Here is a 22,321-nt window from a genome sequence, read left to right as displayed (position 1 = left end):
CGGCACAGCCGCGCACACACAGCACACCGGCGCACCTACCTGGCTATGAGGTAATTGAGGGATAACCTCAAAATTGCTAGAAATAAGAACATGGGGATGGCCCAGCCATGCCACACGGCATTCATGTACACCTGCGGGTTTGGAGAGAAACGGGTCGGGAGGGAGACGGTTAGGCGACCTGCCCGCATGGGTCAGGGCAGACCAGATCCCTCTCTCCCCCAGCCAGGCGGGCCGCACTCGCAGGTAGGGAGACCAGGCCCCAGCGGCCCTCCGCAGGCCCAAGGACCAGGGCACGCAGCGCAGACAAACCCGCTCAGGGAGGAGGTGAGGCGGAAACACTGCTCTGGGTGGGCTGGGAGCGGTTATGCCCCGGAAGGAGCAGCCTGGACGTGGCCTGGGATCACAGGAGGAGGGCTGACCCCACAGAGAGGTCCTGGCCCACCGCCGCTGTGGGCCCACCTGGCAGAGCCGGAGGCATCCGCGTACCCAGCACTGCTGACAGTCTACCCCGCGCCACAGGGCAGGCAGGGTGCTGGGCATAGCGCTAGCGCTCAGAGAGGGTAGGGGACGGACGCAGTGGGTTCAGGAGGAGGCCTGGCAGGTGGTCTGAACGGCGGGCAGGGTTAGCTCAGCCGTAACACACAGGCGGAACTAGGGACCTGGGACCCAAAGCAGCCGAGGCCCCATGGAGCAGAGTGCTTGTGAAGGGTGGCCGGAGGAGACCTCCAGGGTGAAGGGGGCTGGCCCCTGGCCACCACGGCCTGTCCCCTGCATATGCACACAACACCCATCTCCCTGGTGGACGGGGGCCCCTGGGGCTTCAGGGCGGCCCTCAGGACCCTCTCAGGCGGAGGCCACCTATGGGGGCCTCTGCAGAGATGGGTCCTTTGGGGGCTGTGGCTCTCCCTCTCCATCCTCCTCCCGCTGGACAGCAGGGTCTCCCCGGGCAGGGCTGGGAGCAGCCACCGCAGGACAATTCAGATTGCGACTGGGCCTGTCTTCCCCAAAGCACCCCGTGATGCTGGCCCAATGCCACCTACCTTCCCCAGGCCTAGTGGCCTGCTTGGCCCCTAGGCCACTGTTCGCCCGCCAGGAGCCTCCCCCAGGCGCCGGTGCCTGATGGGAGGGACGGCTGGTTTCTGCACAAGCAGACCGCCCGCCCCACCGGCCCTTCCCCAGCCCACTTGGGAAAGTCGGCCGTAAGCTTGGCACGAGGCCCTCTCCCAAGAACGCTGCTGCGGGGATTCTGGGCAGGCGGGGAGCCCCACTGCCAGCCCCAGGCTGCACCCTACAACACCCTTATCCAGTCCTTACAACTGCCCTGCAGCCCACTTTACAGACGGAAACACCAAGGCCAGGAGCTGTCCCACACGGCAGGGATGGGTGGGTCCCTCAGGAAACCTCAGGGAGGGTGCACACCCCACCACCCACCCGCGGGGAGCGCTCACGGTGAAGGCGATGGCAGACGTGTAGACAGAGTACCAGTCGGATAAGGCAGAGAGGTTCTTCACAAAGCTGGTGACAGGCTTGGCACCGCGCTCTGGGGACAGAACGGACCATGCGGTCAGGCCAGCGCTAGCCCGGCCCTCGGACACACCTGGCAGTCCGGCTGCTGCACCAGCTGGCGGTGCGGGGCGGGGGAGGGAACCAAAAGGAGCAAAGCAAACCCCAACCGTCGCGGGCTCCCGGCGCGCCTGACCCCAGACCAGCGCTCCCGCGGCCACTCCCTGGCTGCGGCCCGTCCTCCATCCCCGCGGGGAGACGTCTGTCTGCCTGTCTGCCTGTCTGCCCCGGCCCGTGCCTGCAGGCGGGGAACGGGGGTTTAGTCCGCACACCCCGGGCCCTGACAAGTATCTGGAGAAGCACTACGTTTCGCTGGGGCTCCCAAGGCCTGGAGGGAAACTCGGCTTCTGGCCACGGGCGAGGGGCGGACAGACACAGACGGGGTGGGCCTGGGACATACTTCCCACAGCCTTAGGAAGAAGCCTGGGCTGGGAACTCCTGAAAAAGGTGCTTCCAAAGCAAGTCCAGTTCAGTGCAAGACCGCAGTCACCGCCCGGGCAGCCCCGGCCCCAGCGGCTCACACAGCCACAGCGACGAGCGGGTACTTACTAAGTCCACGCCGGGTACTTACTGAGCCTCCTCATGTTCTCGGTCAACCTAAGAGGGGGGAAGAGATGAGCGCCAACACCCACTCGGCCGCAGCCGCGTCCTGACCCCGCAGCTCCCTGCGGGCCCTCGGGGAGCACGGGTGACCCACGGGGGGAGGCTTCCTCGTCTCCTGCCCACGCCGCCCCCACCCGAGTCTGAGGGCCCGGCCCAGCCCGCAGGCACTCTCGGGGTCGCCACCGTCCCCGCGTGGCGTCTGTCGCAAAGCACCAGTACGACCACTGACTGGGGGCACGGCCGTGCAGCCGCCCCCACGAAACCTCCCCGGCTTTGCTTGCCGGCCCCGAGGAGTCCTGTCCTGCCGGGACGGCTGCCCCTCCACCCCGACCTCCACCTGGGCCCCACCTCCGGGCGCTGAGGGGCTCCTCCGTCTCCACCGTGCTCTCCTCGGGCTGGAACCGGAAGTCCTCCACGTACTCCCCGAATTTCTCATAGAACCACTTCTGGACACGGGGGCACAGCCCCTGGCTCCGTCGGTCTGCAGGACGGGGTGGGGTTCCGGGTGAGGGCAGCAGGCCGAGAGGGGTCTTACAGAGCGGCAGAGGCGGCGGCACGGGCAGGTGGGGCTCCCGGCCGGGCCGGCGAGGGCACATCCACGCCAGAACCGTGAGGGGCCGGGTGCCCTGAGAACAGAGCCCGATCCACTTCGCCACGCGGTGCAAACCAACCAGTGCAGACCCCGGGGGTCCCCGTGTTCCTCACACCGACCCCCGGCTTGTTGGAGGCTGTCCCCGGCGCAGGTGCCGTCCAGGCGGGCTCTCAGCCCACCACTGGTGCTGCGTTGATCACCGCCCCCTGCCGGGCACACTGGTCGGTCTGGGAAGTGGCCAGGTGGGCTCTCTCCCAGGGACACCCGGACCCTGGGGAACAGCCAGTGGGCATGCGTCAGCGGCTGCGGTCCGCTGGGGGCCCCGGTGAGTGAAGTCACCCACGTCAGACTGGAGAAAGCCAGCCCGAATCCCGCGGAACAAGTCTGTCCCTTCGGAGAGCAGGCCGTGGAGTCGCCTGCAGGGGGCGCCGTCCCACCACAGTCAGAGGGGGATGGAGTGCACGCAGGGGGTCGTGTGCTGCCAGCTCGAAGGGACGGAGGGGGTGGAAGGCGGCGCACACAGAGGCCGCGAGGCTCAGAAATGCCCAGAGGAGGGGTGGCAAGGGCCCGGGGTTCTCACAGCCCACGTGGAGCACGACAGGGTCTTTAGGAGGAGGGTCTAGGCAGGCTCAGCCCTATAACCGCTTGGACGGCAGCCGTGGACAGTGAGTAATGGGACGGGCGTGGCTGCGTCCCCATGAAACCACGCTGACAACGCTGAAATTTAAATTTATGCAACGTTCACGTGTCAAATCCTTTGGATTTTTTTTCAACTATTTAAAAGTGTAAAAAGATTTTTTTCAATGTAAAGGCAGATGGGGAGCTGTAGTTCACCGACCCCAGGTCTAGGTCAGGCGGGCTGCCCGAGTGGACAGGCCTCACGGCGCTCCCGAGCCCCACTCTGCCCCAGCACCACGCAGAGCACCCGTCCCCGCCACCTCCGTCCTCGGGGCTGCGCTTGGTGGGGTCCTTCCCTCCCTGCCCACACTCCCCACCTCCCACGCAGAGCACGACACGGTGACCCCGCTGTGGGTACGGGGTGGAAGGACTCTCGCCTGACAGTTCCCACGAGCACAGGAGGCTCATCAACTCCACACACAGCAGGGGCCTTGGCGGGGGGGCGGGGGGGGGGTGCTCCAGCGCTGCTCCTGGCTTGGAACCTGGGCCACTGGTCATGAACCCTGAGAACCCAGGGGACCGTGACCCGGTAGACACAGCAGCCAATGCCTGTCTGCGGGCCCAGCACCCGGGAAAGAGGCGTCTCCCTCTCTGGACGGCAGTTGGGGAGTCAGGACCCGGCTCTGGTCTGAGCTCAGCCTCCACCTGGAGCGGAAGCCTGAGAGGCCTTCCCTCCCGGGCCCTGGTCTCCTCACCTTTACACTGGGCAGGGCTTAACCGAAGGCCCTCCTGTTGTAGCCCTGAGCCCCCAGCACGGGCAGGGGCTTACCGTCAACCCTAACCCTATCCCCTCTCCCACCTTCTCAGCCCGCGAGGGGCCTGGGTGCACCACAAATCCGGCCCCTCGAGATGCCCAGTTTCCTCCCATGCCGTCCTCTGAAGGACAGTTTCAGAACGTGCCAAGTGCTAAGGGAGACACGGAACCCGAGCCCGGGTGGGAAGAAAAGGCACTGAAAGCAGCTCTGCGTCCTGACCTGGGGGTGCTGGGGCACAATGCCCGCAGCTGACCCCACCTCCCCACTCGCCCCCTTGTCAGGACAGCCGGCCTCTGGAAGCAGGTCGCCAGGCCAGAGGCCAAGCAGCCACTGTGACCACGACATGATTCCTCTTCGGGGAGGGGCTGGGAGAGATGTCGCATTGTATTTTTAGGAGAAAATAAAGTCATGCTTTGATCGAATGCCTCGCATCTGCTACGGAGACTCACCAACCGGTAATCAGAGACACTAACCCAGTTCCAACAGGAGGGGATCCCCGGAAGTGAGCAAGTGCGCCCAGGAACAGAACCACCACCCCCCACCCCATCTCCGTCCCCCAGGCCTACCTGCTCCATTATTGACCTGGGCCTGCCCTTTCGGAGGCTGCTGAGCGGGCGGCTCCTCGGCTCTTAGAGGGGGGAGAAGAAGCAAGATCTCTGTTAGTTCAAGACAGCGTGATGAGTCCCGGCTTCGCAAGGTTCCCGCAATCACGGGAGTCACGCCCAACACCAGAGTGCCCGTTCCCACCCTCGGGGATCCCTCTGGGGTCCTGGCTGCTCAGCTCAGATGCCGGGTGAGGGCAGTAGGGCAAGCACAGAGCTGCATTCCTCACGGGCACACTTTATTTATTTAGTTCGTTATTTTTGGCTGTGTTGGGTCTTCGTTTCTGTGCGCAGGCTTTCTCTAGTTGCGGCGAGCGGGGGCTACTCTTCGTTGCGGTGCCCGGGCTTCTCACTGCGGTGGCTTCTCTTGTTGCAGAGCGCGGGCTCTAGGCGCAGGGGCTTCAGTAGTTGTGGCACGTGGGCTCAGTAGTTGCGGCTCGCGGGCTTTAGAGCACAGGCTCAGTAGTTGTGGCGCGTGGGCTTAGTTGCTTCGCGGCTTGTGGGATCTTCCCGGACCAGGGCTCAAACCCGTGTCCCCTGCATTGGCAGGCGGATTCTTTACCACTGCGCCACAAGGGAAGTCCTACACTTCTTGTTTTTTGATGACCAAACACTGTCTCAAACATACAACTCTTTTCTTTCCTACTAATTTTGACCCATTTGCTTCTCTATTTAATGTTAAGCTCAGAATACACAGCTCTCATACTAGTTACTTGGCCTGCTAATGAAAAGGTACTCAGTGACACACATATTTAGCAAGCACCATGCAAGGCCACAGGCTGGATGAGCCCCTGCCCGGCAAGCTGTGCACAGGTCCCAGCTTGGTCCATGCCGGCCACCTGCCCGGCTCCCTGCCCCTGCGGCCTCACTGCACCTGACCACAGCAGTCACCCGGCCTCAGAGCCTCCCTGGAGTTCCTGGCCACCTGCCGGATCCTGACCGCAGACCTGACTTTCAGCCACAGGCCCTGACGGACTGGCCCCCAGCCGCTGGCCGGACCCCCTTCCCTTGGGCAGTGCCCTGTCCCTGACTGGCCAGCCCACCTGCCCTCCTCACCCTGCACTGGCCTGAGCTACCAACACGCCACACTGCTGCTGTGGTTCCCAGTGCAGCAGAGATCCCAGGCAAACCTCGGCAGGACTGGGGTCGGGGGGGCACGGAGTGCTCTGCCAGGACAGAGACAGCGGGCTGGGAGACCCTCGGCACCCTGCTCTGTTAGCACAATGTGACCTTGTCATAGGGAAGAACCTTTGTATCCTATCACAAGTTCATCACTAAAGAGATGTTGCCTATAAGCTTAAATTATACACAGTGGCCCATCTCCGGGAACCCTGCCTCCCAGGTAATGAGCGTTAAGCTAAAACATCTCTGTTTAGTTCACAGGAAACCTCCTGCCCAGGCCCACCTGTGAAGGACTGCAGGCAGGAAGAAATGAACACATCCCCTCTGGGGGCTGACGGGAACCAGGAAGTGTTTGGCTTTACTCTCCCTCCCCTTTTCTTATAAAAGGAGCCTGGGGCTTCCCTGGTGGCGCAGTGGTGGAGAGTCCGCCTGCCGAAGCAGGGGACACGGGTTCGTGCCCCGGTCCGGGAAGATCCCACATGCCGCGGAGCGGCTGGGCCCGTGAGCCATGGCCGCTGAGCCTGTGCGTCCGGAGCCTGCGCTCCGCAACGGGAGAGGCCACAGCGGTGAGAGGCCCGTGTACCGCAAAAAAAAAAAAAAAAAAAAAAAAAAGGAGCCTGAATTCTAAGTCAGGCAAGATGGTTCTTTGGGGTCACAAGCCCACCATCCTCTTGGTCTGCTGGATTTGGGAATAAAGTCGTTATTCCCTGTCCCAACAGCTCGCCTCTCGATGTTGGCCGGTCGTGCAGTGGGCAGTACAAGCTTAGACCCGGGAACAGTCCCACTCCAGCGTCTCCGTGAACCAACCCACTCTGCGGGTTTATAACCTGGAACTGCAACCCATGCCGGCCGCGCTGTGCCGAAGCAGGAAGCGCGGAGGACAAGCTGGATCAGAGGAGAGCAGGGGGCGAGCCTGCAGCCTCGTGAAGCAGTGGCCAGGGAACCATGAGACAGAGGGGGTCCCAGAGAAGGGAGCCAGGGTGGAAGAGGAGGGGGCCAGGCCTCCACGCCCACCCCTCCCTGTGGCCAGGCTGCCCAAACGGCCATCCATGCTCAGAGCTACTGACAAACGGGGATTTACTGGGAACAGGAGGGGAGCTGGGGCACGCAGGAGACTCCAGACTGGGTTCCCTGTGTTCTGGGCAGGTGTCCAGGCCTCCGGACCAGGACATTCCCTGAACCGGCCGGGGGTCCTGAAGGGGCAGCTCACACAGGAAGCACTAACAGATGGGCTCCCACCAGAGCCCGGGCCCAGGTGTGCTACCGAGGACTCGTGGGCCTGACGGACAGCACATCGCTCAGCCACAGGTGGGCCTGGGGCCTGAGTGGCCGGCAGGGCTGTCTGGGGTGCTGCGCTTGGTACCCATCTGGCTTGCATCTGAGGATACTGGTACTGCACAGCCACTGGCTGTGCGATCTTTCCAACATAGCCACCGCTAGAATCGGACGGGTATTTAGGTATAAATGGGCTGCCAGCTGCCTGCAGGGAAAGACTGCTGGCAACATGGGCGCAGGTGTTCCAGGTGGCGGGGAATTTTACCTTCTTCCCGTCACACCACACGTGGAACATCTGAGTGCCTGTGACGTGCACGGGACGTGGGAAACAGACTGACAACACAGCGCACGGCAATGATGTTCTAAACATTAAGGGGAAGGCAGAGGGCAGACAGCGTCTCAGGGCCTCCCAGCCGGGCGCACCCACAGCTCCGGGTCGGTGGGGAGTGAGCGGTGCCCTCATCAGAAGGAAGGGCGCTTGCGCTCCGGGTAACTGTGGATTCTTCCAAATGTTCTGGAACAACCTCCGCTGATGTTTAACGGTCAGCGGAACACGTCTGGAGTGGAGTGTGCCTGGAGGGCTTTTCTAGAATCTAATCATCCCGCCGGCAACAACCCGAGGCCGCAGGACAGGTGACGAAGCCCACGGGCGGGGGGTGCCAGGGCCACACGTCAGGAGGCAGTCACCGGGGTCTGGGTAGTTCCCACACGGGGTGCCCCGGCCAAAGCCCCGGCCAACACCGTGGGCAGTGCGGCACGGGACGATGACACGCACCCGCCGGGAGGGCGGAGGAGCCGTGCGAGGCGCCGCTGAGAGCAAACCCAAGGGTGGGCCCCGGGCAGGGCCTGACCAGAGGCCAGTGGAGGTCAAAGGCAGTTTTTCCATGCTGCTTTCGGACCGATAACTGGACATGGCCTTCGCCTTGAGTAAGCTTAAACCAAGGCGATTTCCCAGGAATTTTCTTAAAAAGCAAAACAGAGGTTTGTATGAACTACCCTGTTTTAATCCTGCAGATCGAGTGTGTGTGTGTGTGTGTGTGTGTGTGTGTGTGCGCGCCCAGGTGTGAAGGTGGCCCTCCACACAGTTGCCCACCCTGGACGGCCCACAGCGACCCCAGATGGGCACCAGGATAAGAAGGAAAGAGGAGGTCCCTTGCCTGGAACCTGTTTCTCCCTGTTCCTCTCCTCCCTCAGGTCTCAGCTTCCAGAAGGTTCCTAAACCCTAAGCCCCCCCTAAACCCCATGCTCCCCAGGACCCTCAGCTTCTACTTCCTCGGTCCGGGCCTGGATGTTCCTTTCCTGTAATCCCCAGTTGGTCCCCAAGCAGACCCGTGAGAAACAGATCTGTCTGCAGCCTCAGAACCTATCGGGGGCCAGGCACCCAAGGGGCTTTGGTGAAAGGACGAGGATGAAACGCCCGTTGTGGGCTGGGGGTGGCAGGAGGGAGGAAGACAGAAGACATGGACCCTGCAAAGGGAGCTGGCACACGGGGTCCTCTCGGGCCGAGCGCCGCCCGATGCCACCAGGGCAAGCGTGGCCTCTGGTGAAGCCGCACATAAACACAAACTGCATCAGACAGAAGCGCGTCAGTGCGGGTGACAGCACTGTGACATGCCGTGAGAGGCCAGGCCCGGCCGGCCAGCGGGCTGAGAATACACCCCACACCCAGCCAAGCACCTGGATGTCCCAGAGTTGTCCCAGGTCAGGTCACTGGCTGCACCTCTTTGCGTTATTAAATGTAATTGAATCTTTGAACATCTACAGATTTTCACATAAGGTTTAACATCAGGGAAAGTACTGCTTGAAGCCGTGGTCCGATTTCTGGTCCAGGGAGGGGTGCCGGCCTTGTAGCCCGGCAAAGCAAGTGACACCCTGCCCCAACACGGGGCCCCCGCGGGGAGCCCCAGAGAACTGCAGAATGGGTCACGCTGACCTGTGGGACAGGCAGATGGCCTTCGTTCAGGGGCACTGGAAAGCCCACGGAGCTGTCCTAACACCCGGCAGAGCAGGAAACTAAAGGACCTTCTCCCGCAGGGAACCAAGTGCCAGCCGTTCCCTGGGGCTGAGAACCAGCTGCTGAGACCCAGAGGAGGCCAGCGCGAAGCACAGGAGGTTCGGCCTTTCCGGCAGCTAAAGCCTGCGCGGCGCGGTACCTGGAGCGGGGCTCTCCTCAGAGCCCCACCGTAGTGACGACACTCGGCAACGACAATGACGCCAGGCCACCCCACGGAAAAGCCAGCTCTGACTGGGGCGTCCCAAGCTGGAGACAGCTGTGCGCTCAGGCCAGGGGGGCCTGGACAAAGGGGTGCGGGGCCAGAGGCCAGGCTGGTGAGGGGGGAGGGATGGAGACTTTGGCGGCCTCAGCTCCCAGGTCTTGTCCGCCAGGCCGCCGGCCTGGACTGTACACAGGGACAGGGAGCCCTGGGGGGTTTTATCAGGACAGGAAGAACACAGCTCTTCGGACTTGCAAATATCCCCCTGGAATGACCCGCTCCTTGCCGGCGGCACCGTGAGGCAGGGGCCGAGCTCGCGTGGGCAGAGGTGGGAGTCCACACCACCCCCTCTGGAAGCTGGGGCGGCCTCTGGCAGCCCCAGGATGGAGGGGCCCTGCTGGGAGGAGGTGACTGGCCAAGGCAGGCTGACCCCGAGGGTGCTGTCAGGGGCTCGGGGCGGGGGAGTGTCTGAGTGGGCAGTGGGGCGGGGTCTCAGGGTCCTGGGGGCAACTGCTGGCCAAGACCTGGGGCGACGTCAGGTGGTTCTGAGGGCTCTGCATCCCTCTTCAGCCCTGCCCGGCCAGACCTCCCAGGGCTCAGCTGAGACTCCCCCCCGCCCCGCCCCCGTTCCCCCTCCAGCGTGCAACAGCAGCACCTACACCCTCCCCCGGCCACCGGTTTCCAGATGAAGGCCCCGAGGCAGAGGAAGGCAGCCACTTTCCCAGGATCGCAGCTCGCTGCGGGCACAGGCAGGACTCAGCTCAGAAAGTCGGGGCCAGGCCCACCGTCACCACTCACCCGCGTACCCTCCTGATGCCCTGGGTCCGGCAGGGGCTGGGAGGGCGGCGGTGGCCGCTCATGGGGACCGGCCACCTCAGGGTTTGAGCTGGGTCTTGGCTCAGGGGACCGCTACCCCCCGAGAGGGCAACGCTACCTGGGTGACAGTGTTACCTGGCTCTCCCCTCCTCCCATCTGGCCTTGGGCTCCTCACCTGCTCCCCCCCCCCCCCCCTCACCTGGCCTTCAGCACTTCCTGGACCTTCTGCTCCAGCTCCATCCGCCGCTGCCGCTCCCGGTCCAGCTCCTGCCGCAGCATCTCCGCGTTGGTTTCCTCTCGCAGCTTCCGGAGCTCCTCCTCTGTGAGGGGAGAGAAGCCCAGGTGAGTGTCATGTGGTCCATTCTGCCCCCCATGCAGAGGTGCCGAGAGAGGGCTGGTCTGCAAAGCACTTAGACAACTGGCAACAGCAGCTCTCTTGCTCCTTCCTGGGGGGCACACCCGCAGGAGTCTATCAACCGGGGCTCCTCTTACACAGTCAGGGCAAGATCTGGGGCAAAGCAAGGGTGAGAGTGTCTTTACTAAATAAAACCCATTCAAGATAGACACACCAAAGGCATTTCACCAAACCACCTCCACGGGGGCAGGACACCCCGAGGAAGGGATGCTGGCGGCACTCGGTCACTCCACAGACACACGTGCAGCAGGTGCAGTTCTGGGAGGTCTCGGCCGCAGAGAAAAGCCCATGTGAGGGGCAGAGAGCTCCGCCACCTGGCTGCCGACCGCCTGAGAACCATGCGGCGGGACGGTGAGGGGTACAGTGGCAGGGTGAGCGGGTGCTTGAGAGAAGCCGCAGCAAGGTGTGTCTGAGTCAGAACCTGGATGAACAGAAGGTCGCGGGCCGGCAGGGTAGGGGTGGGGGGGGAGAGTATGGGGTGCAGAGGGAGCAGCCCTGGTGAGGCGAAGGCAGGAGGGGCCGTGGGCTGGGGGGAGGGGTCACAGATGAGATGCGGGTGGGGCGTCAGAGCCCGGGAAGCCAGAATGAGGACCCGACATTTATTCCAGGTGTGATGGAAGCCAGTGCCAGGTAGCTGTTGTTCTAACTGAGAGTGTGGGGTGGGCTGAGAAATGGCCCCAAGGATGGGCCATCCTAACCTTGGAAGCTGTGACTAAGCACCTTACACGGACAAAGGGACCCTGCGGAAGTGATAAGGACCTTGAGATGGGTGTGTATCCTGGATTACGTGCATGGGACCAATGTCATCACAATGATGGAAACTCAGGAGGAAGCAGGAGGGTCAGGGGTCAGAGAGAGGAGACAGGAGGGTGCTGTCGCGCTGCCTGTGAAGAGCCAGGGGCACGGGCAGCGTCTAGAGCTGGAAGAGTCAAGGACACAGTCTCCCCCGGAGCCTCCAGAAGGAAGATGGCTCTGCCCGCATCTTGGCTTGAGCTCTGTGACACTCATTTCAGACCTCTGGCCTCTGAACTGTAAGAGAATAAGGAGGCTACTTTAAGCCCCCAGTTTGTGGAAATCTGTTGCAGAGGCGACAGGAACCTCGTACACACGCGGCTGCCCACGCCCTAAGTGGACGTCGCTCTGCATTTCTGCACGACCGGACACCGCACGACGACACCACACAACACAAGAGATCCGTGAGCAGCCACCCAGCTCACACTCCTGAGGACGGGTCTCCTCCCACCTCCAGGCTGGAGCTGCAGTGAAGACACAGACCCTCTGGGCCTCTGGACCCAGGGCGGCCTGAGCTTAGTGAGGAAGGGGGCCTCAGAGAGCACCGTGGACAGGGAGGTGATCAGGACCATGGACGGCCACCCCTCTGACGGCTGGGCCCAAAGAGCAGAAGGAGAAGGGTGTGCAAGAAGGTTCCAGAACCCGCTTTGCATACAGTCTAGTCCTGCACTTTTCGTGTCTCCCACAAAGCACCTCAGCTACCTCTACTGAAGACGTGAGTTATGCATCGATGAAAAGGCCCAGTCCAGCCTGACGCAAGTCTTGCACTTTCGTGGGAGACACAGAGGCTCCTGAGCTAAGTCTGGTCCAGGGCGGGGATTCCGGCTCTCCTCCTACCTGGGCACTGACGGTGGGGTAGGGGGCCTAGCCAGGCTGCAGGGACGATGGGAGCAAAGAGCCCAAGGGGGGTGGGGCTAAGGAAAGACCCACCATGGGAGAACATGCGTGCACCGCCGGCCGTGCACGTGCCCGGGCAGCGCCGGCCGTGCAGGAGGCCCAAGGTCACAAGCAGAGGCAGACGGGAGCTGGTCCTGCTGCAGGCCCAGGCCAGAGCCCCCGGCAGCGGGAAGCATCACGCGCTGACTCGAGAGTGAGGGCTCACACCTGTAGCCACGTGGATGCAACCAGAGACGATCGTATAAGTGAAGTAAGTCAGAGAAAGACAAATAACCTGCGACATCACTTACATGTGGGATCTAGAACATGACACAAATGAGCCGATCTCAGAAACAGAAACAGACTCAGGGACACAGAGAACAGTCTGGTAGTTGCCAAGGGGAAGCGGGTGCCTGGGGGAAGGATGGAGTGGGAGTTTGGGGTTGGCAGACGTGAGCTATTATATACAGAATGGATAAACAACAGGGTCGTACTGTAAAGCACAGGGAACTATGGGATAGTTATATCAATATCCTGGGATAAACCAAAATGGAAAAGAATATAAAAAAGAATGTATATATAACTGAATCACTTTGCTGTACAGCAGTAATTAACACAACATTGTAAATCAACGATAAATTAAAAAATTTTTTAAGTTAGGGCTCAGGGGCTTCCCTGGTGGTGCAGTGGTTGAGAGTCCGCCTGCCAACGCAGGGGACGCGGGTTCGTGCCCCGGTCCGGGAAGATCCCACATGCCGCGGAGCGGCTGGGCCCGTGAGCCATGACCGCTGAACCTGTGCGTCCGGAGCTTGTGCTCCGCAACGGGACAGGCCACAACAGTGAGAGGCCCGCGTACGGCAAAAATAGATAGATAGATAAATAGATAAATAGATATATATATATATATAAAAGTTAGCGCTCAGCACTGGGCCTTGGTGTCAGTCTACACCGTGCACCTGAGAGCCCCGAGCACTTGCTGCGTGAGTGAGTGAAGGGGTTCTGCTCTCCGCCCCCGCCCCCCAGAAGTGAGCACAGCCCAGCTACAACCAGGACCCTTGTCCTCCAGGTGGGGAACTCCTTCGCCATCCCGCAAAGCCCCTCCCCACTCGGTCGCCCCACAGACATCTGGGGAATGACAGGTAGCTGCAGGCAACTTCTCCAGGATCCCGCCCCAAGTCCTTTGTACGATGTAATTACTGTAAGATGCAATCAAGTCCACCTGCAAATCTTAGGTCACTTCCCTCAGGCCTAAGGCTCCTGCAGATACGAGACCCAAGTCACGTCAGAAATCACTTTTTCTTGTTTCTAAACCGGTACATGGTGGGCTCGTTCTCATCACAGCCCCACGATGACACAGTCCTCATCCCTCTGCCCACCTCCTGCATTTCCTGGACGTGAGCCCTCACTCCTCAGCGTTCTCAAAGCTGTGACCCTGGAGGAGCCAACGCCCACCCGGGACAGGCAGGCCCCAGACTCACGGAGGGCAGAGGACCTGGCGCTACGAAGAGGCACACGAGGCCACCGCCACCCCCCTCGCTCGGCTCCACCGGGGCCCTAGGGCAAGGCTGCCCACGTGCAAATGGGGCAGTGGTGCAGCAGGGACACAGCCACAGCAACTGCAGCGCGTGCCGTGGCCCAGCTACAAAGCCATATGGAGTCACATCCTCAACAGACACCCATTCCCCACGCGACAGTGTGTCGAGGGCCAAGACCAGAGATCGGCCCCTCCGCGGGCAGCTGCTTTGGGCCAACGATCCCGTTTCCGCTTTTCTGCAAACAGCTAAAGCTGCAAAACAAACCTGACGGCCTGGGCCAGGCTGGACCAGAGCAGCTCAGAGCCCGCATCGGCCGCTCCACCAGTGAGCACTGGGCAGCCTCGTGTACCAGGCACGCTCCGGACACTCGTGATAAAGAAGTGACCCAAACAGAGAGCCACCCTCGGCGGGGGGCGGGGGCAGGTTGGGCCGTAGGAACAGCCCTGGTCAGTGAGCCTGAGCTGAGGGCAGACGTGAGCAGGGCTGCGGAGAAGGATCGAGCCCCGTGCACCCGAGGGGGGAGCGTCCAGGCAGCAGGGGTAGCGCCTGCCAGAGCCCTCGAGATGGTCCCGGGCAAAGGACCACACGGGCTCCCACGGGGCGGGGCTGTGCTCGCCCACCTGCAGCTCAGCCTGCGGTCAGTATGCTTCCCCCGGAGACCCAACCCCCCCCCCCCCCCCACGTCCCTCGGTGACAATGACAACAGCCTACACTGGTGAGGCGCTGGCTCCTGAGCGCCCTCTGCAGGGTGTAACTCAGAAGCAGCTGCGACCACAGGGCCTGCCCGACCCTGCAGGTGCCGGAGCTCCAGCAGGTGGGCCTCTGTGCCCGGTCCGCGGCGTCCACAGCGCGGGAGCCCTCGGGGAGCGTCAGCCGGCGGCAGGATGAACCCCGGATGCCCAGCCCATGGCTCCCACCAGCCATGTCCAAGCGGGGCCTTTCCAACAGCCTCAGGGAAAACAGACCGAGCAGCGCCCCCCCCCCCCCCCCGCCCGGACAGAGGAACGTGAACTCTGACAGCAGTGACAGAGGGACGACCCTCCCCGGGCCTGGGAGGTCGGCAGACTTCCGAGCCAGCACCAAGACGGCCCAGGGTCAGGGTCACCGGCCTACCGGGTGGGACCGAGGCTGGTGTATGTGCAGCGGCGGGCTCCAGGGTCTGGCTGAGGGTCAGCTCACTGCTCCCTCTACCCAGAAGTCAGCCCCATCCATGTGTGGCGTGTGGCAGCCATGGTCCGGGAGGTGGGTCACAGACCACCCCAATTGGTGGGGCTGACAGGCTGCAACGGAAATTCCCACAGGAGAAGCCTCACTTGGGCAAGTCCCAAAAGGCATTCCTGAGACCTCAGAATGTGACCAACTAACTCACCAAAATCGGGGGCGTGGACTGGAGCCCGGGGAGGCCAGGATCCATTGCCTTCGCTGCCGGTCCAGTGAGACCCTCGCTGGCCTGGAGCCTGCTTTCTGGACAGGATGGGGCTCAGGGGGACCCAGCAGGTTCCTCTCCTGTCCTGGCCACCTCACCGAGCCCAAGACCCCGAAATTCAGGCCAAGGTCAGTATGACAGCCCCAGGTCCCAGAAACAGAAGGGCTGGCAGAGCGGCCGTTGTCTACACGGCGGCCACCACGCCCCGTGCAGGCAGAGCCATGGGGAGACCCTGCTGCCTCTTGGGGGCGTCCAGGGCGGGGGCGCCAGCCCCACCTCCCACCTGGAGAGCTCGGGACTCACCCGGCTTTGCCCCAGCAAAGGGCAGATAGATATTTAGGTTTGCTGAGAGCCGGGATCCACGTGCTCGGTAAATATTTGGAGTCCTTGGGGCCTCCCGCGCTGCCCCTCCTGCTGGGCTCTGCCCTGATCTGGGCATGCGGCTCAGCATTCTTCAGGGCCCTGGGGCCCCTCCCACCCCCTGGGAGAAAACCCTCCAGACAAGGGGGCTGAGAGGACACCACACCAAGCCCACAGGGAGCCATCCCACCTGGCTCCTGTTAGCCACGGTCTCCTCCAGAGATCCCCCCTTCGGTCCTGGGGTGAAGCAGCGCGGCCCTTGCGCCGCCTAGTTTCCCTGAGGACCACGGCCTCCCAACCCGCTGGACTTGGTGCCTCCCAGGGGCACAGAAGAGACTCTGTAAAGGGACTGCACAAAGCGGGGGACCAGGGGGAGGGGCAGCCTCTGCCTAGGGCCTGGGGGACATTTCCAAGTTAAGACTCAGAAGCAGAGTCCAGCCGGGGCCAGGCAATGAGCGAAGAGCAGAGACCCCTCCCCGCTCCAGGGCTGCGGGAAGCCAGGCTCAGACCCCCAGCCCCAAGAGGGCCATGCCCCCACCCCTCTCAGTCTGGCTTATTTACAGCAGAGGGGCCCTGTGCCAGGGGCGGATGGGCAGGGCCCTCACCCTCACGTCTAGGAGTTCTTCCTCCAAGCACCCCCAAACCCACCCGCTCTCACCTCGGCTCGCACCCTGCTTCCTAACTGGCACCCCAGCTCTCCTCACACCCTCCACAGTCTGGCTCCAAACAGCAGTCAGAGGCTCCTCTAAAGTCTAAGTCAGAACCTGACACTGTCCTGCCCAAACTGGCCACACAGGGAGTCCTTCCAGCCCGAGGCCACACCCCACTCCCCGCTTCGACGCCCTCTGATCTTGCTCTGACCTTTGCTCTTTGGGTTCAAGCCACAGGAGCCGTCTCTCAGGTGCCCAAATGCCTCCACAGTCAGACCCCACCCCAGGACCTTTGCACATGCTGTTGCCCCTCGACCTCAGTGCTGGCTCAAGTGCCATTTTCCCCCAGAGAGACGCCCCGACCCCCCTCCCATCTTATGTGGCCCTTTGTCATCTTCTCTTGTGGGTCCTGCTTTTGCCTGTCAGGGACAACACGGGTCCTCCCCAGGGTGCTGGGAGGGGATCCCCTCAGGTGACACAGCTCCACAGGGAGGGGCTCAGCAAACATGACCCCTGGTAAGCACGCCACATTCCTAAGTCACATTCAGCTGCAGGATGCCCCAACTCAGGCCCCAGAGAGAGGACCCCGTCTGATTCACTGTCTGTGACGGCCCAGGACGCAGCCTGGCTCAAGGGGAAGCCAGGACAGATGCAGCGAATGGACACTGGGCAGTGGAGACAGCAGAGCAAGTTCTCAGCAAGTGAACTGCAGGACACACGCACCAGGCTGGTCGAGAACCAGGCAGAGAGGACACCAGTGGGAGGGGAGGGCCATGGTGGGAATTCAGCAAACAGTGCCAAGAGTGAGTGGCCGGCCACCAGCATCTGAGGGACGTCTGCATCCTGCACGCCAGGCCCGCGGGCCCCAAACCTCGGGCCTCAGCCTCCCCCCGCCTCGTACTGGGGTTCCCGCGGACCCTGGCCCTGAGGACTCAAGGGCATACAGAGTCCCCACCTGTCATGTCCTTGCACACAGAGCACCTGCTGGGAGGTGGCGGGGGGCACTCAGACGATCGGGGGTCCAGAGCCCTGACACACAATCCGCTCAGGAGCCCCAGCCTCCGCGGGGACCTCCACTCCGCCCCACGCCAAGTCAGCCTGCTCGTGCGGAGAAGCCACTGCCTGCACACAACTCCACGAGCAGATACTCGCTGTGCAAGTATAACGCACCAGGCTCTGTCAAAGCGGGGACGCTGCCGTGACCGAGCACCCACACCCTGCCCGGAGTGGGCATCTGGTGATGCCCCAGGCACCTCACCTGTGTGAACTGACCCCAGGGCCACCCAGGTGCAGCGTCCTGCTGGACCCTGGACCCTCGGGAGGCGGGTCTCCTGTCCTGACGCAGGCGGGGCCCTGGGGCCCCCTTCTGAGAGGACGTGCTCCCACCGGCAGTGGGAGAGCCTGGGCCCTGGAGCCACGTGGAGACCCCCTGCCCTCCTGAGCGCCCGCGGAGCACCGCTTAGCCTCCTCCCGCGGGACCCACTTTGGAGGCCTCCACGGAGGGCCTGGCTTACAGCAGGTGCTCGGGTGAAGCTCCCGGGGAGCCCCCGCAGAGACCTGCCCCCTGAGCTCCGGGCGACTGGCCCTCCGCAGTAGTGAGAGTGTGTCCCCAGGGGGGGCCGCCCCGGGCTCGGCCGGCTGTGCAGGGGCTCCCACCGCCTCTCGAGGACAGGCGTGGGCGGACTCGCAGGCCAGGGAGCTTCACGGGGGGGAAAACAGAGGCGAGGGGCTTCCCGCCACCGCAGCCTCGCTCCCGGGAGCCAAGGTCGGGGTGCCGGGTGCCTTCCCATCCGCTCCTCTGATCCCCATCACCCACACACACTCCAGTCACCTCCGTGGACCCGAAGGTCAAGGCGCCCCAGACGCCTCCTCACGCACAGCGTCATCAGCAGGAAACCACATTTTCTTTCTCAACGCCCCCGAACTCCCTTCCCCACGCCACTCACCTGCGAGGGGTCAAGTGCAGCTGGTTCCCCCCATGTGGAGACGGCCAGCCAGGCCGCTGTGCACACGCGTGGACACGCAGCTCCCGTCCTAAGCTCCCGGCATGCTCCTCGCCGGCTTGCAAGCGTGTCTGGGACTCCAGTCCTGGAGGCAAGGGGGTCTCGGGCCATGTCCTCTTAACCTGGGCTCCTGACAAAGCCCCCTCAGCCCTGCCCTTCTCACGGGTACCATCCCCCCTCAAGCTGCCGCTTGCTCTCCTGGGCCTTCCCGGGGGCGGGCGCTCTGTGGGGCCGAGACCAGCGGGCTCCTCCCTCCTCACTCCTCAAAGCCGCCCCCCGCCCCCACAAGCCAGTGAGGGGACGCGGCCCCGCAGACAAGGATGCTTGGGTACAGCCTGGCAAATCCACTCGTCCCAATTCACAGCAAACGTAAGAAGCCTTCCCGCCTCTTCCAGGTGCCCCCTCTCCTGGGGGCACAAAGACAGCTAAATAAATAAAACCCATCAGCATTCTGATCATTGCTCTCCTACAAGCCTTTCTCTGAGCGAATGGCTCCCCCGAGGCCACACAACTCTCCTTACGCCTGCAGCGATGATTAGACCCCACAACGGTTGATGCTACGGGTCTGCTCCCTCCGGCAACATATTTAGGTCAACTGCAGTGCAGAGCACAGCTGGCTACTCGCACAGGACAAAGACGATACAAATCCCCGCAATCAATTTTTGCTCCTCCTCTCGGATAGAGAAGAAACAGGAGGCCAGCTTCCCGCCAGGCAGAAAGCGCTGAGCTGCTCACTCGGAAGGCTGCCTTGTCTTGGGCAGCCGCCCAGCGGGACCCCTGTCCCCAGGGGCCGTCAGGGCCCGTGGCAGCTGGCTCTCCTCGGGCTGCCCTCCAAGCTCAGAGCCCAGCTCGTGGCCTCTTCCGCAGTGGCCTGGCCTTCTGGCCGCCGGCCCCGGATACCACCTGCGGCAGCAAAGGGCTCCCCTCGTGCCCCTGCTCTGTCAGTCGGGGGCCGGGAGGGTCTCCTGCAGGTGGGGACAGGGTTGCAACGTCACACACAGGGCCCCCCCACCGTGTTGATCTCCTGCCGCTGCTGTAATAAGTGACCACAGACGGAGCGGAAGAGTATGCCCTCTCACAGCTCTGGAGGTCAGAGTCTGAAATGGGCCTCGAGCGGCTCAAGTCCAGGTGTGGGCAGGGCTGGCTCCAGGAGAAAGTCCACTTCCTGGCCCCTTCTGCTTCTAGAGGCACCCACATTCCTTGGCCGCTGACCCCTCGCCATCAGGGACATCACCCCGACCTCTGATTCCACTGTCAACTCTCCTCCTCTTTCTCTGACCGCACCCCGCCGCCTCCCTCTCACAAGGACCCTTGTGACGACACTGGGTCCACCTGGATTAACCCAGGCCCACCTCCGAGCTCAGATCCTTAACTCAACCACATCTGCAAAGCCCCTCTGGCCCCATAAGGTGACACAGTCACAGGCTCTGGGGGTTAGGGTGAGGACATTGTGGGGAGCCACGACCCTGCCCACCACACTCCCCCTGAGACGATGCTCTTGGGCCAAGGAGGCTGAGCTGGCTCTGGGAGGGGGGACCATCCCCCCTCTTTCCACCAAGCCCAGAGAGGGTCTTCCCGCCCCCAGAGACCCCGCAGGCTGTAAGAAGAGTCCTCCTTTAGCAGGTCAAGTGGCCCCTGGGGAGCACTGGGGGTCCTGGCTGGCCCCCTCCCTCCCACCTCTCTGCTCCTCGCCTCTGGCTGTGCCCCGAATGCCCCCACTGACGACGCTTCCACTGCCTTGGCCAAACTCTCAACAGTGAGCAGTGCCAGCGCAGAGCGTCCTGGCGTCACGCCTGCCACGAGCCCGTGACCTTCCGCAAGCGCGTCCTGACACAGGCCCACTCTCGGGCCACTCTCCTGAGCCTCTCTGCACCTCTGCAGCCACGCAGGTGGGCCAGGAAAGGTAGCTTCATACCTGCCGGCAGCTAAGTCACAGGCCGGGGTCCCAGGAGTAGAAGCCACAGCCCGGCAAGGCGGGAAGGGCCTGTGCACCAGCAGTCACAGGGTCCACCTGGGTCACGTGGCACAGCTCCCAGCCTGATGATCCTCTCCTTTTCAAGACCTGCTGCCGGCTCTGTGGCATCTGCTGACCCGGCAGATGGCCGGGGCCGGCCAGGGGATGGGAAGGAAGCCTGCAGGAGGCCAGGGGAGCCAGAATACCTGCCCAGGATAGGATTCAGAACCCCCGAACCTTCTAAGATTGGAGGGCACGCCCGGGAGAGAGACGTCTGCACCGTAATTCATCAATTCCCTCACTGGGCCCCCGCTCAGCAGGACACCCACGTGAGCGAAGCCCAGCAGCCAGGTGCACGGGCCCCGAAGGGAAACCAGGGCCAGCTCCGCGGGGGATGCAGCCTGCCCCACCCACCTCCCACAGAGCAGGCAGGCAGCAGACTGTAACAGGGAGAAGGGGGAGGCCCGGGTTGCTCTGGGAGCCCAGAGGGACCCTCACACAGGTGTCCAACGTGACTTTCTAAAGCTTGGCTTCTGTATCCAAAATGCCCCCTTCACGCAGCCCAGAGCATACTCTAATAGGAGCTTTCAGGGACCCCAACCAGCGTGCTGAGAAACCAGTGCTTTCAAAGGGAGAGGCAAAATGAGTTACAGGCGTGGAGTCCCGCACACAGGAGAGCAGCTCCGTGCGGCAAAGCGTTTCTTGCAGCACTCACCCGCCAGGATGGCCGGCCCACCCACGCGGTCCAGCCTTCATGCCTCCCCAAGCCTACAAGGAAAAGGGCAGGGACAGCACCTGACCAGCGATTCCAGGTGCACCCCTATCGGCCCACGGCCACCCTGACTGGCTCAGGGAGACAGAGGGGACGCCTGGGCTCGTGCCCACCCATGCCCAGGCAGCAGGGCCATAGCCCAGCCCACTACCCCAGCCCCCAGGGAAGCCACCAGGAGGAAGGAACACAGCTCTGAGGCTATTTTTAAACCTGTAAAAGTAGAACTCTCAAGCAAGAGTCCTCTTGGCACACAATTCAACAGGCCGAGCCACAGCCAAAAATAAAAATCAAGTGATAATCCTTAAATAAAACTCCTTCCCACCAGCCAGGTGTGCAAAGGCAGGGACCACTCGCAAAGCTGTTTCTGGGTCCTGGCCAGGTGGCAGGCTGCACACCTGGAGGCCCCACCCCATGGTCCTAGGCTCTGCCCTTCACCTCTCTCCTCAACTCTCCCCAGACTGAACTCTCCCGGCCTCCCAGCTAAATCTGGATCCCACCACCCTGTGACCTCGGACCTTTCTAGAAGGCAGAGCCACGCCCTCCCAAAGTGCCAGGTATCGGGTCCTGAACCGAGGGCATGCTTGCAGCAACCAGTAAAGAAACAGCCAAGTCAGCCCCCTCCCTTCCTGCACCCTCTCCCCGCGAGGAAAACAGTTCATCGGGGAAAGGCCGTGCTTTCGTGGTAAACTTCCGTTTGCAATTTTCCCAGCGTTTACTCACCGCTGCGTTACTTGCTGCTGGATGCAGAGGTAGGGTTTATGGAACGATGAACAAACCATCACCCACCACGCTGATGGCCTGGTCACCAGGAAGCGGTGCCGCTTTAAGCTCTTACGCGCCCACACGACAGGCTGCAGCCTAGACGCTGGCACACCACTGCCTTTCACATACACTTTAGGAAACTGACTGGGGGTCTGGGGTGAAGAAGCAGTGCATTAAAACGTTTCTCGTGTAAAATAAGAAGGAACAGGATCCCAGCCAGAGTTTCCACCCAGAACAGCTGATTTTCAGGAACCGACGACCGCCTTTCAGCAAGAGGTGGCGCGCTGCTCTGACGGCCAAGGTCCGGGCTCCAGGGCCCTGGCCAGCACCGAACCAGGAAACATGTGTGTGCCCAGCCCCCAAGCCCGCTCCTCCCTGTGCCCGAGCTCTCAGGGCCCAGGCAGGGGACGTGCCCTGCTGGGCGCTGAGCCAGGACCGGCCTGGTGGGCCAGCTCGCCTCTGTCCAGCGAGGAGGCAGGGCCGGACATCTGCAGGGATAAGCAAGGAGCAGGTTCCCACCAGGCAGCAGGACTGACCTAGAAATATGCAATTCAGAG

The 22,321-nt window shown here is 62.7% G+C and overlaps 1 protein-coding gene across 9 annotated transcripts in view; it reads right to left on the bottom strand.

Moving 5' to 3' along the window:
• GRAMD4 (GRAM domain containing 4) overlaps window positions 1-22,321 on the bottom strand; it is an 81,986-nt gene that overhangs the window by 10,293 nt on the left and 49,372 nt on the right. For 4 of the 9 annotated variants that reach the window (XR_003791071.1, XM_029205000.1, XM_029205002.1 and 1 more), the window contains exons 4-8: window positions 10,419-10,539; window positions 4,758-4,819; window positions 2,135-2,647; window positions 1,449-1,540; window positions 40-131 (exon numbers count right to left, since the gene is read on the bottom strand). Coding sequence is in view for 8 of the 9 variants with exons in the window: in XM_029205000.1 (XP_029060833.1) it covers window positions 40-131; window positions 1,449-1,540; window positions 2,135-2,647; window positions 4,758-4,819; window positions 10,419-10,539 (880 nt within the window). In the remaining variant the exon portion in view is untranslated. Of the gene's footprint in view, window positions 1-39; window positions 132-1,448; window positions 1,541-2,134; window positions 2,648-4,757; window positions 4,820-10,418; window positions 10,540-15,206; window positions 15,575-16,281; window positions 16,554-18,219; window positions 19,781-22,321 lie in introns of those variants that run through there. The other 5 variants (XM_029205005.1, XM_029205003.1, XM_029205004.1 and 2 more) reach the window with 5 other exon arrangements.

Source organism: Monodon monoceros, unplaced genomic scaffold (genome assembly GCF_005190385.1).
Source record: "Monodon monoceros isolate NGI ecotype Baffin Bay Population unplaced genomic scaffold, NGI_Narwhal_1 Super_Scaffold_6, whole genome shotgun sequence".
Taxonomy (NCBI): Eukaryota; Metazoa; Chordata; class Mammalia; order Artiodactyla; family Monodontidae; genus Monodon; species Monodon monoceros.
Note: the sequence above shows the minus strand (reverse complement) of the source record. Positions and strands in the feature narration are given on the sequence as shown.